At 45.2% G+C, this 13453-nt stretch overlaps 1 protein-coding gene across 23 annotated transcripts in view; it reads right to left on the bottom strand.

Annotated features, from left to right (window-relative positions):
• The window catches only part of PDE4DIP (phosphodiesterase 4D interacting protein), a 353766-nt gene that overhangs the window by 90155 nt on the left and 250158 nt on the right, over positions 1-13453 (bottom strand). For all 23 annotated transcript variants that reach the window (XM_087932026.1, XM_087932029.1, XM_087932027.1 and 20 more), the window contains one exon: positions 161-515. In XM_087932026.1, coding sequence (XP_087788152.1) covers positions 161-515 — 355 coding nt within the window. The remainder of the gene's footprint in view (positions 1-160; positions 516-13453) is intronic.

Genomic DNA, 13453 nt, shown 5'->3' with positions numbered 1-13453 from the left:
AGGTGGACTATGAGTAGCAGCTGCAACTAATCACAGAGGCCGAAACTTAGACTTTTCTAATATAGAAGACCAAAGAGTAGTATGACCCATAGGTGAATAGGCATTACTAATTAATGATGGCAGGTGTTAGTTTAATCAATTTCTTTAAACCTGATCATACCTGGGTTTCTTCTGGATTGCCCATAATTTGATTGGGTGAGCAATGCAACAACGATGAATGGTCACAGACAGCATGGCAAGTGCACTGCTCTTGCTCATTTATCAGAGCTGTGTTAGGTGTCATTTGGTGAATGATGGCACCTTTACATCCTTGGTTTTTTAGAGTCAATTGTTCTTTAAGGAGGCCAATCACAATATCTGAAGTGTACAGTTTCTCTTGCAGTTTCTTGATACACTGCCTCAAGTCCTCTTTATCTTTCTTTTCCTCCTTTTTCTCCCAAACTTCTGACAACTTTGCTTCTCCAATTTGTTCCTTGAGTTCTGCATTCTCTAGACATAGACTAAGCAGAGCCTTCCTGTTGAAACACAGAGATTAACATTCAAAATGAAATATTTTTTAACGTCCACACTTTTTTAGTTATTGTTCCCCCAGTAATGACAGAAAAAGTATTTTGAGACTCCATCAGTTTGAAGATTGTCCCCCTTAAGTTTGTTTTAGTCAAAAGAATGGAGGTTCAGTAACATATTGCCTGCATGTAGAATGTCACTAGTTAGAAACCTGGCAGAAATAAGCATATTTATTCTTAATTATTATTTTTATCTCCTTGAGCTATGTACTTTATTACATGCTTCTTAAAAAAAATAAGAAGCAGGTTTACTTAAAAAGAAAAGCTCAGCTGAAAAGTGAGTAAGTTGGGAAAAGAAAAATAGTAATTAAACTGCAAAAAGAAAACCCATTTCTGCCAGATTGCAAAAAAGTGATTTGCTATAAATCAGACAACTATTATATGCACTTTGCTATTGAAATTCCTATGTCCTAATACAGGTCATCCTCAACTTACAATAGTTCATTTAGTCACTAAATGAACTATTTGTTGTAACAAAGTTACAACATCATCAAGAAAGTGATTAATAACCATTTTTCACATGACCCAATGGTCATGTGGTCAAAATTCAGACAGTTGGTGTCAGCCTTCAAGATTTTCTCCCTTTGCTTTGCATCTTTTGGCTGTCGTAAGTAATGGGGGGAGGAGAGGGGACAATTATGGGAAGTGAGCTGGAGGTGTTACAAACTAGAACTATATAAACTAGGGTGGGGGAGTACATTCTTGCTTAGGTTTCTATTCCTTGCTTAGCTTTCTCTTCTATGCTATGCACAGCTTCAAACCTTAAAACTATGCCAAGGTCAATGGACAGAAGCCTCATCACCACATGAGATGTCCACATGATGATATTTACAACTTTTAATTGGAAGAACCATTTGAACTATTAAGGGTGGGAACATTGCCATTACTTTGTATATGTGATTTATGCACCCATTTTCTCAGATTCAGAATTCTTTTGTTGCTACCACTTGATTTCCAGTAAAAGATATCTTTTCTCTAATTAATGGAGTCTTAAGTATTTCTTTCTTGGATTTTGAGTGGAGCACCAACTGACATTATTCTGAATCTCACTTTACCAGCCCACCCAGAGAATTAATAAATTTTCTTCCAAGGGGGTCTGAACACAATGTCAAATCCAGCCAGTGACCAACAAGACCTGGGAGCGACTGGAGGACAAGATTCCCTGATGTTAGAGGTGGCAGGGAAAGCTGACTTGTTAGAAGAATTAAGTCTTGGTGAAAAACCAGCTGTAAAACCCAAATGGGAGTCGGCTGGAAGGATCCTGAGGAAAAGCCTCCTCCAGGAGTGACTACTACCCTTTAGCATGGAAGAGAAGAGCCATGGCAAGAGAAGGAAAGGAAGAACTTTTTACTAAATCAAGCCATTCATCTTCTAAATGAAGCTATCGGAGAACCTCAAACTGAACAACGGTTATGAGGGAGAGGAGGGGGAGGCAGCCCCAGCCAGAAGAAGCAGAGCACCACCCCCATAAATCAACCCAAGCTAGCGCAACAGGCAGCAGCAGCCCAGGGGCCCCCAGCGGGAGGAGTAATTGCCAGAAGATGTAGAATTCCAAAGGTGCCTCCATTGGAAGTAAAGTATGGTGGAGGGGGGGGTCCCAAGGAGTTAGGATTTTTCCTGGCACAAGTCTGGAGCCATATGGAGGAATATGGAGGGGATTTTTCCTCAGAAGTAGCCAAAGTTAGATGTGTTACCAGGGCTCTGGAGGGAACAGCTGCAAAGTGGATGGTGACTTTGCATGCCCCTCAGCTGATGAATTATGATCTGTTCATGACTGCGCTGCAGGCCAGGTTTGAAGACCCACTTGCTGAATGTAAGGCTAGAATTAGGATGAAGACCATAAATCAGGGGCGGAGATCAGTGGCCGACTACACCCAGGAATTTAGAGAGTTGGCATGTCATATTCGAGGCTGGTCCCAGGGACCCCTGATAGAAGTATTCAAGGATGGGTTAAATGAAGATGTATACCAAAGCTGCATTGCCAGAAGAGACCCCAATGAGCTGCAGATGTGGTATGTGCTGGCAGCAGAGATGGAAATTGATCTAACCCGAAACAGACGTCGGGGGTTTTGGTTGGAGCAAGTCCTCCCCCACCCATCCTCGAGAAGCCTTAAAACCCCAAAAGGGAGGGATGGCGGCAAAACCCAAGACCACTGCTTGCTTCCGATGTGGGAAGGAAGGTCACTGGGCTGCAGATTGCCGGGCCAAGTTGGAACTAAAGGGGGCACCAGGAGGAGGAAAAAGACCTGGAAAAACCCTAGCGAAGCCTCACGAAACGGTGCTTAAAGTGGACGAGGTTGTAGAGGTCACCCCTCTGAAAGGAGAGGAGCTGGGAACTCCAACCTCTTCTGAAGAGAGTGAATTTGAATCGGAAGATGACTCACTGGTAAGTCCAAACAAGGGCCCTATGACCATTCCAGTGAAGTTAAGGGTACCCACATCGGGAGCCAAAGAGAAAATGCTGGCCTTGTTAGACTCTGGGTGCATAAGGTGTGTAGTCAGCTCAGAAGTAGTTGAGAAAAGGGGCTTAAGACTAAAGACCTTAAAAATGCCCATAGCCTTTTGCCAATTGGATGGATCAGTGGTGGGGGGAGGGACTGCACGTTTCATAACGGAACCCATAGAAATGACAATGGGGAAGTATAGAGAGAGACTGTGTTTTATTGTGGCCCCTGGGATGGAACGGCCACTAATACTGGGATTGCCCTGGCTGCAGAAATGGAACCCCCACGTCGGCTGGAGGAAGGGGTCATTGCACATATGTACTGACCAGCGCTTGGAAGGGGAGGGGTGATCCCAACCGAAACTCAAGAATTCCACTGAACTGGCCTCCACGGGTACCGAGAAACTGAAGGGGGAGGAGAAAATTCCAGAGGAATATTGGGACTTAAAGGAAGCATTCAGTGCAAAGGCCTTGGATGAGCTTCCGCCCCATTGTTCAACAGATTGTAGTATTGAAATTTTACCCGGGGTGAAACTCCCAAAACTGAAGTTGTACTCGATGACACTGCAGGAGCTAGAAGAGCTGCGGTCATTTATCGATAAGAATTTGGAATGTGGTTTCATCCAACCCGCTAGACCCCGGGTAGCGGCTCCAGTGTTGTTCCGTGAAAAGAAAGATGGCTCCCTTCTCTTATGTGTTGATTATAGAAAACTGAACGCTATTTCCGTGGAAAATGTGTACCCCCTCCCCTTGATGAAGGACATGTTGACCCACCTGGCCAAGGGGAAAATTTTTACGAAGCTCGACTTGAGAGAAGCATACTACCGGGTTCGAATTAAGGAAGGGGATGAATGCTTTCAACTGCCCGATGGGTTGTTTCCAATTCAACGTTCTTCCATTTGGCCTACAGGGGGCCTCAGCAGTATTCATGCAAATTATCAATCAAGTGTTACATGAACAAAGGGGTTTTGGTTTACCTTGATGATATCCTTATCTACACAGAGGCTCGTGATGAACATGTGAAACTAGTGCGGTCAGTTTTGGAAAAACTCTGAGCCGCTAAGCTGTATGCAAAATTGTCCAAGTGTGAATTCCATCAGGAGAAAATTGACTATTTGGGTTATCGCATCTCACATGAGGGCATAGAAATGGATCCAGGGAAGGTTCGTGCTGTGTTGGAATGGGCCCCTCTATGCACCAGGAAACAACTTCAGAGTTTCGTGGGATTCACCAATTTTTACCGACAATTTATCCTGGCTTTTGCGAAGATAGCACTGCCTATCACAAACCTCCTAAAAACCAAAGGGGAGGTGAAACCAAAGCCTAGTAAGCCACTGGAGTGGTCCATGGAATGTCAAGCTGCCTTTGAAAAGCTGAAATGACTGTTTGCTGCTGAACCAGTACTCAAGCACCCAGACATGGATGCTCCTTTTGTGATCCAAGCCAATGAGAGTGACGTAGCAGTTGGAGCGGTGTTACTGCAAGCAAATGAGATGGGGACTTTACAACCATGCACATATACCTCCCGTAAATTATCTGAAACTGAAAGGAGATGGGCTGTCTGGGAAAAAGAAGCTTTTGCAGTTCGCTGGGCCCTGTTAACTTGGAGACATTTCTTGAAGGAGCAAAACACCCATTTGAGGTGTGGACTGATTATAAAAATTTGGAGGCCTTGAAAACGCCCCGGAAGCTGTCCCCCAAACACAGTACTGGTCGCTGGGCACAGTACTTTAAACACTTTAATTTTTCATTGAAGTACATTGCAGGGGGAGGAACTTCATGGCGGATGCTCTATCTAGACTACCTCAATATAATAGTGCTCACCAGGAAGTGGTACGGCCGACTGTCCCCACCAAACAGTTGGCAGCTCCAGTGGTTACCAGAGCCCAAAAGAAGAAGAAGGGGGTGGAATTATCGAATGATTTGACTGCACAATTAAGAGATGCTCTAAAACTTGATGACTGGTTCCTTGCTCACTCAAATAATTGTACAGTTAGAGATGGATTGGCATGGGTGGGAGCCAAATTATACGTGCCAGAGAAACTGAGGGGCCAAATATTACAGCAAGCTCATGATTCTAAAGCGGCTGGTCATTTTGGATTCGTGAAAACCTTACACTTGGTTAAACGGCAATTTTGGTGGCCTACTTTGAAGAAGGACATTGAAACTTATGTAGCTAGTTGTTCTATCTGTGCCTCTGCCAAATGGCCCCCTGGTAAGCCAGCAGGCTTACTACAAAATGTGGCTAGATCAATGGCTCCATGGAAGGAAATCTCTATGGATTTTATAGTGGAATTACCTGAAAGTGGGGGAAACACAGTTATTTGGGTGGTAACTGATTTGTTTTCCTTGTTCGAAGATTCCATCTGCAAAAACGTTGGCTAAACTGTTTATTTTACATATCTACAGGTTACATGGGGTTCCTGAATGCATAATCTCAGACAGAGGTGTCCAATTCATCTCGAACTGTTGGAAGGAGTTCCTGAAGTTATTGGGCTCCGCCCAGGGCTTAAGCTCTGCCCACCACCCACAAACCAATGGGGCTTGTGAGAGAACTAACTCGGTATTGGAACAGTATCTTCGATGTTACATAAATTATCAGCAAGACAATTGGGCTGACCTATTGCCATTTGCTGAGGTGGCATATAACAATTCCGTACATAGTAGTACTGGGTTTACTCCGTTTAAAGTGGCATCGGGGCAAGACTTTGTACCCATACCTGAACTTCCATGGGAGAAGCCTAACATTCAGTCATTAGATGAATGGATAACACAACTCCAGCTTACCTGGCCGGTTACTCATAAAGCATTAGATGATGCACATCAAGCTCATAAGAAATTTGCAGACAAAAAGAGAACTCCACAAAAACCATATCAGGTGGGTGATAAAGTCTTTTTATCCACCAGATATTTGCAAACCACCCAAAAGTCAAAAAAGCTTGGCCCTAAGTATGTTGGCCCTTTCTCAATTGAACGAATTGTAAACTCTGTGGTGGTCCAACTGAAATTACCAAAAACTCTTTGACAAATCCACCCTGTTTTCCACATTAGTCTGTTAAAACCTGAACATACTTTTGATTTGTGACTGACCCAGATTGATCCTCCTGTACCATTGCTAATTGAAGGCGAACAACATTTTGAAGTTAAATTTTTTTTAGATTCTCAGAAACGGAGGGGTCGACTCCAATATTTGGTTGCTTGGAAACATTTTCCCTCTTCCCAAGCTGAGTGGGTCAATGGAAAGCATTTCATACTAAATATCCTGATAAACCCTAAAAATATGAGTATTTTAATGTTACCTGTTTATTGTCTTCTATGTTTTCTTCTTTTATAGGACTAACGTCTTTTTTCTAGGAAGGCCGAATGTCAGCCTTCAAGATTTTCTCCCTTTGCTTTGCATCTTTCGGCTGTCATAAGTAATGGGGGGAGGAGAGGGGACAATTATAGGAAGTGAGCTGGAGGTGTTACAAACTAGAACTATATAAACTGGGGGGGGGGGGAGTACATTCTTGCTTAGGTTTCTATTCCTTGCTTAGCTTTCTCTTCTATGCTATGCACAGCTGCAAACCTTTATCAAAGTATGCCAAGGTCAACGGACAGAAGCCTCATCACCACCTGGAGATGTCCACATGATGATATTCACAACTTTTAATTGGAAGAACCATTTGAACTATTGGGGGTGGGAACATTGCCATTACTTTGTATATGTGATTTACGTGCCCATTTTCTCAGATTCAGAATTCTTTTGTCGCTACCACTTGATTTCCAGTAAAAGATATCTTTTCTCTGATTAATGGAGTCTAAGTATTTCTTTCTTGGATTTTGAATGGAGCATCAGCTGACAGTTGGCAACTGACTCACATTTATGATGGTTGCAGTGTTCTAGGATCATGTGATCACCTTTTGTGACCTTCTGACAAGCAAAGACAATAGGTAGACCAGGTTCACTTTAACAACCATATTACTAATTTAAGAATTACAATGATTCAATTAACAACAGTGGCAACAAAGGTTGTAAAATGGGGCAAAACTCAATGTAAAAATGTCTTACTTAGCAACATCAATTTTAGGCTCAATTTTAGTTGTAAGCAGTGGGTGGGATTCTACCAGTTCGGACCAGTTCTATAGAACCAGTTGTTATGATTCTCCCAGTTTGGAGAGTGCCCCTGGCTGGCCCCACCCCTCTCTGCCCACCACTCCTTTGCCCCACCCAGTCAATCCATGGTAAAATGTAGACAAGAAAAACCAGATGTACAGGTGGGTGGTACCTGATTTATCAATACATGAGAAAGAACTGGGGGGCTTGGTAGTCTACAAATTAAGAATCAACCAGGAATACAGTTTTGGACTTCATCAATATGGGTATAGTGTCAAGAACATGGAATATGATAATACTACTCTGTTGTGGCTCCGGGCTTGGATTCAGCTCCTGTGATTGATATGAGTTCAAGTGAAGAGGTTATGTCAGAACAATATGAACCAGCCTGGCTTACTGATTGGACTGATAACCAGGATGAGGAGATGGACGTGACAAAGGACGACAGACCTGATGTATTAGAATTGTCAGGACCTTTGACCTCCTCTGGTTCCTTATCTGATCAACAGCCGGGAATGGCTGACAGGGAAGTTTTGAGAGAGTCTTCTAGTGGAGATGAGAACTTGGAAAATTTGTGGTTAAATGTAAAAAATAGAAGACGGTTGAAAAGGCAAAATCAGCTGGAGCAAATGAGAAGGGCAAGTCAGTAAATTAGCACGTTGCCTTAATGAGTATAAAAGGACACAGCTGGGCTGGTACATTTCGCCAGGAACAAAATAACTATTTGAGTGAGGACGTTACAGCAAAGAGCTCTGAGGCTGAGGATTTATTGCCAGGACTGGTTTGCCGGACAGAGTAAAGATTTATGCTGTGGTTTCTGCCAGCCGTTATCTTGTAAGACTTCTTTCCGTTTGATTTAATTGTGAAACGGCTGCTTTGTTTTGTTCGTTTGAATTTTGAAGGGGAGTCATAACATTATTGTTCCTGGCCCAAACAAACCATCTTTAAAGCAAGATGGATTCAAATCAACTGCAGCGTTTGGTAGAGCAGCAAAAACAACAAATTAATCAGCTACTGCAAAGCAATGTGACGCTTCAGAATCAGGTAACACAATTGCTGAATTATGTTTCCAGCTTACCAAGCCCTGCTGCTGTTCCCCCTGCCCCTCCTGTGAGGAAAAGCCCAGTATCCATGTCGGAGAAATTTTCAGGACAAATGGACATGTTTCCAGCATTTCTGGGGCAGTGTCAATTATTTATGTCCTTGAGGCCTGAAGACTTTCCAAATGACCGGGCTAAGATAGGATTTATTATTAGTCTTTTGTCTGGGCAGGCTGCCAAATGGGCTACTCCCTTGTTAACTCAAGATAGCCCTTTACTGGATAATTTTCAGGGTTTTCTGCAACAAATGAGGGTTATGTTTGAAAACCCAATTAAAAGTCAAACTGTGGACAGTTACGGGACATTAATCAGGGGAAACGTTCCCTGCAGGAATACGTTGCAGAATTTCATTTGCTGTGTATGGACTCTAACTGGAACGAACCGGCTCATATGGCTGCATTCCAGGAAGGCTTGTCTGATGCCATCAAAGATGAGCTGGTCCATGCAGAGTGGGCTTTAACTTTGGATGCATTGATAGTTCAGTGCTTACGGATTGAAGCCCGTTTACAACAGCGCGGAAGCAGACGCCCGTTGTGGAACCACCTTCTCTTTTTCATTCACAAGCTACGGTTAAGACGGAGGAGCCGATGAAGTTGGGAGCACTCCGCCTTCGCTTAACGGCGTGAGAACGTTCGAGAAGGTTTCAGGAAGGCTTGTGCCTTTATTGCGGGGGTCTGGGACATTTTGTTAATTCCTGCAAACGGAGAGGGACCCGCAGACCCGTACCTGAAACCACTCTTGGCTCGTCGGGAAAACAGGGTAGACCTGACCTCAAGGAAACCCTAGGTCGGGCACGTTTCACATCCCCACCTCAAATTGCTGAAGCAAATCCTGGCCCTCCTCGGCATTTACTTTTGGACACTCGAATTTTTTTACAGTCACAGAAGGAGGGAATTCCCGCTGTTGCGTTGGTGGATTCAGGGGCTACAACCAGCTTTATGGACTGTGCTTTTGTTAAACATTTTGGAATTCCATTGATTCCTGTGAATCCACCCATTAAGGTGGAAACCATAGATGGGTGTGAACTCAAGTCGGGACCCGTTCGCTGTGCTACTCAGCCAGTCCGTATGCATATTGGGGATCATGAGGAGGCGATAAGTTTTTATGTCACCTCGAACCTTCATCTCCCTTTGGTGCTCGGAATGTCCTGGTTGCGTTTGCACGATCCGTTGGTGGCTTGGTCGCAGAACGCCATTTCTTTTCCAAGCTTACAATGTGTGGACCACCTGAGGCATCTAAGATATCGCCGCTCCTGCTGTCTCGATTCCTTCGGAGCTGTCGGACTTCTCCGATGTTTTCAGCGAACAGGAGGCAGACCAATTACCCCCACATCGTGCTTATGATTGTCCCGTGGACCTAATACCAGACGCTCCATTGCCAAAGGGGAGATTATACTCCCCGGACTGTCCTCTGCGTGCTCCAGCTGGTACGACTTCCCCATCAACGCCCCGTGAGGAGGCGGAGGTTGATGACACGGTGGTCAGCATTACTGATTCGCGTTGGCTCAAGGGTCGTTTTCAGTATTTAGTCGGGAGGAGAGTGGATGACTCGGAAATTTGTTCATGGACGGATGTGTCTGCAGTTCATGCTCCAGACATCATTCGGGACTTTCATGAACGTTTCCCTTCGAAACCGCATCCGGATCGTCAGACCCGGGGGAAGGGCCCTGTGGTGAGGGATAGTGTTGTGGCTCCGGGCTTGGATTCAGCTCCTGTGATTGATATGAGTTCAAGTGAAGAGGTTATGTCAGAACAATATGAACCAGCCTGGCTTACTGATTGGACTGATAACCAGGATGAGGAGATAGACGTGACAAAGGACGACAGACCTGATGTATTAGAATTGTCAGGACCTTTGACCTCCTCTGGTTCCTTATCTGATCAACAGCCGGGAATGGCTGACAGGGAAGTTTTGAGAGAGTCTTCTAGTGGAGATGAGAACTTGGAAAATTTGTGGTTAAATGTAAAAAATAGAAGACGGTTGAAAAGGCAAAATCAGCTGGAGCAAATGAGAAGGGCAAGTCAGTAAATTAGCACGTTGCCTTAATGAGTATAAAACAGGCTTGTCCAACCCGCGGCCCACGGGCCGCATGCGGCCCAGGTCGCCTCGTAATGCGGCCCAGTGCCCACCCCAACCATCGTGCTACAGCCAGCGAGAAGGAGGAGGAGAGGCAGGCGCAAGGCGGGGCGAGGCGAGCGCCAGGCCAAGCAGCAAGAGAAAAGGCGGGCGCCGTCAGAGCACCACCTCCTGCTGTTACCGCCGCCGCTTCTGCCCCTGCCACCGCTGCTGCTTCTGCCCCCGACGCCGCTGCTTCTGCCCCGACACCACCCCCACCGCTTCTGCCCCACCGCCACCCCTGCCGCTTCTGCCCCGCCGCTTCTGCCCCGCCGCCACCGCTTCTTCTCCCGCCACCGCTGCTGCTTCTGCCCCGCCACTGCTGCCCCACGGCAGGGAAGAGCGGCGGCGTGGCGAAGAAGCGGCAGGCAGAAATGGCGGCAGCAGAAGCAGCAGCAGTGGCGGGGAAGAAGCGGCAGCGGCAAGCGGCGGCAGTGGGGAAGAAGCGGCGGCGGGGTGGTGGCGGGGGCAGAAAGCGGCGGCGGCAGAAGCAGCAGCGGTGGCGGGGAAGAAGCAGCGGCGGGGGAAGAAGCGGTGGGGGGGCAGCGGCGGTGGGGGCAGAAGCAGCAGCGGTGGTGGAGGAAGAAGCGGTGGCGGGGGCAGAAGCAACAGCGGCGGCAGGGGCAGAAGCGGTGGCAGCGGCGGGGGCAGAAGCCTTTCCCCGCCGCAGCTTCTGCCCCCGCCGCTGCTGCTGCTGCTTCTGCCTTCCAGTCCTGCCTCATCCAGCCGGGCTATTTGCAGGAGGAGAGGTAGGCGTGAGGCAGGCGAGCTTCCCCCCGCAAAATTTGGCCGGAAAATAAACTGTGATAAAAAAACTGTGATAGAAAAACCGTGATAAAAAATAAATAATTTTTAATAAATAATAAATAATAAAAACATCTCACTAACTTTATTTCCAAATAAATTTAATATGTTAACTCTGTTTTCTATGGTTTTTTGGGATGATCGGGTATGGTTACTGTTATTTTATTTTATGTGCGGCCCAAACCAAATTTTCATCTTCTAATGTGGCCCAGGGAAGGTGAAAGGTTGGACACCCCTGGTATAAAAGGACACAGCTGGGCTGGTACATTTCGCCAGGAACAAAATAACTATTTGAGTGAGGACGTTACAGCAAAGAGCTCTGAGGCTGAGGATTTATTGCCAGGACTGGTTTGCCGGACAGAGTAAAGATTTATGCTGTGGTTTCTGCCAGCCGTTATCTTGTAAGACTTCTTTCCGTTTGATTTAATTGTGAAACGGCTGCTTTGTTTTGTTCGTTTGAATTTTGAAGGGGAGTCATAACATTATTGTTCCTGGCCCAAACAAACCATCTTTAAAGCAAGATGGATTCAAATCAACTGCAGCATTTGGTAGAGCAGCAAGAAAACAAATTAATCAGCTACTGCAAAGCAATGTGACGCTTCAGAATCAGGTAACACAATTGCTGAATTATGTTTCCAGCTTACCAAGCCCTGCTGCTGTTCCCCCTGCCCCTCCTGTGAGGAAAAGCCCAGTATCCATGCCGGAGAAATTTTCAGGACAAATGGACATGTTTCCGGCATTTCTGGGGCAGTGTCAATTATTTATGTCCTTGAGGCCTGAAGACTTTCCAAATGACCGGGCTAAGATAGGATTTATTATTAGTCTTTTGTCTGGGCAGGCTGCCAAATGGGCTACTCCCTTGTTAACTCAAGATAGCCCTTTACTGGATAATTTTCAGGGTTTTCTGCAACAAATGAGGGTTATGTTTGAAAACCCAATTAAAAGTCAAACTGTGGATAGTTACGGGACATTAATCAGGGGAAACGTTCCCTGCAGGAATACGTTGCAGAATTTCGTTTGCTGTGTATGGACTCTAACTGGAACGAACCGGCTCATATGGCTGCATTCCAGGAAGGCTTGTCTGATGCCATCAAAGATGAGCTGGTCCATGCATGGATGCATTGATAGTTCAGTGCTTACGGATTGAAGCCCGTTTACAACAGCGCGGAAGCAGACGGCCCGTTGTGGAACCACCTTCTCTTTTTCATTCACAAGCTACGGTTAAGACGGAGGAGCCGATGAAGTTGGGAGCACTCCGCCTTCGCTTAACGGCGTGAGAACGTTCGAGAAGGTTTCAGGAAGGCTTGTGCCTTTATTGCGGGGGTCTGTTTTGTTCGTTTGAATTTTGAAGGGGAGTCATAACACTACTCTATACTGCACTGATTAGACCATACTTGTATCAAATTCTTATCACCACAGTGCAAAAAAGACACAGAAGAATTAGAAAGAGGGCAGAGAACAGTAACAAACATGATAAAAGTAGTTGGAGGCTAAAATCTAGCAGTGAAAGAAATTAGCTACTGTATGTAAGGTATGTTTAGTTTTTCAGAAGATCAGGCTAAAAAGTGACATGATAGCAATCTTTTAATACTGAGGTAGAAGGTAGAAGGTGTGGTTTAATTTCCAGAATACACAAGGTAGAAGGTGTGGTTTAATCCCCAGAATACCTAGGGATAAGTAAAAATCCAATGGGTGGAAACATTTATTGTGAGGTAAATAAAACTTGAGCTAAGGAGAGCTATTAAGCACTGGAAAAACCTTCCTGAGATGGGTGCCCCATCACTGGAAGTTTTCAAGAAAAGTGCACAATTAGAAAGAATTAAGAAATCTTGAATCAATATCCCTGTCCTGTCTCTTGCTTTTTGCTTTTGCTCGAGACTGGCAGATAAACTCTACAGAAGGGCTTTCATGCAAATTAGTTTATTGGTCATCAGGTATTCTCTTATCAAAAACTCACAATCAATTAAGAGATTCTTCCAAGAGACACAATCTGATCCCATTCCGTAGTGTGAAACAAAGTGGATTTCTACCCCCATGTTGAGATAAGCATGCTGCCCTCCACATGGCTATGATTCAAACTGGCCTTGGTGCCTAGCACACAAGCAATTTAGCCTCCAGTCAATCAGAGGTCTGACCCAATGGCCAAACAGAAACCCAGGTGTGCCCATGTGATCTTAGACTACATTTCCCAGAAGGCAATCCCTTAAGGGAATAGTTCTTAATTCCTAAACTAACTATAAACTGTCTAACCAGCACTGGAATTATAAATTCCACTACCAACTAGCTACTCACTAAAGCAAACAAGTGAACAGTAATATAGCATCAAACA

Source organism: Pseudonaja textilis, chromosome 3 (assembly GCF_049901715.1).
Source record: "Pseudonaja textilis isolate UNSWEBS1 chromosome 3, rPseTex1.2, whole genome shotgun sequence".
Classification (NCBI taxonomy): Eukaryota; Metazoa; Chordata; class Lepidosauria; order Squamata; family Elapidae; genus Pseudonaja; species Pseudonaja textilis.
Note: the sequence above shows the minus strand (reverse complement) of the source record. Positions and strands in the feature narration are given on the sequence as shown.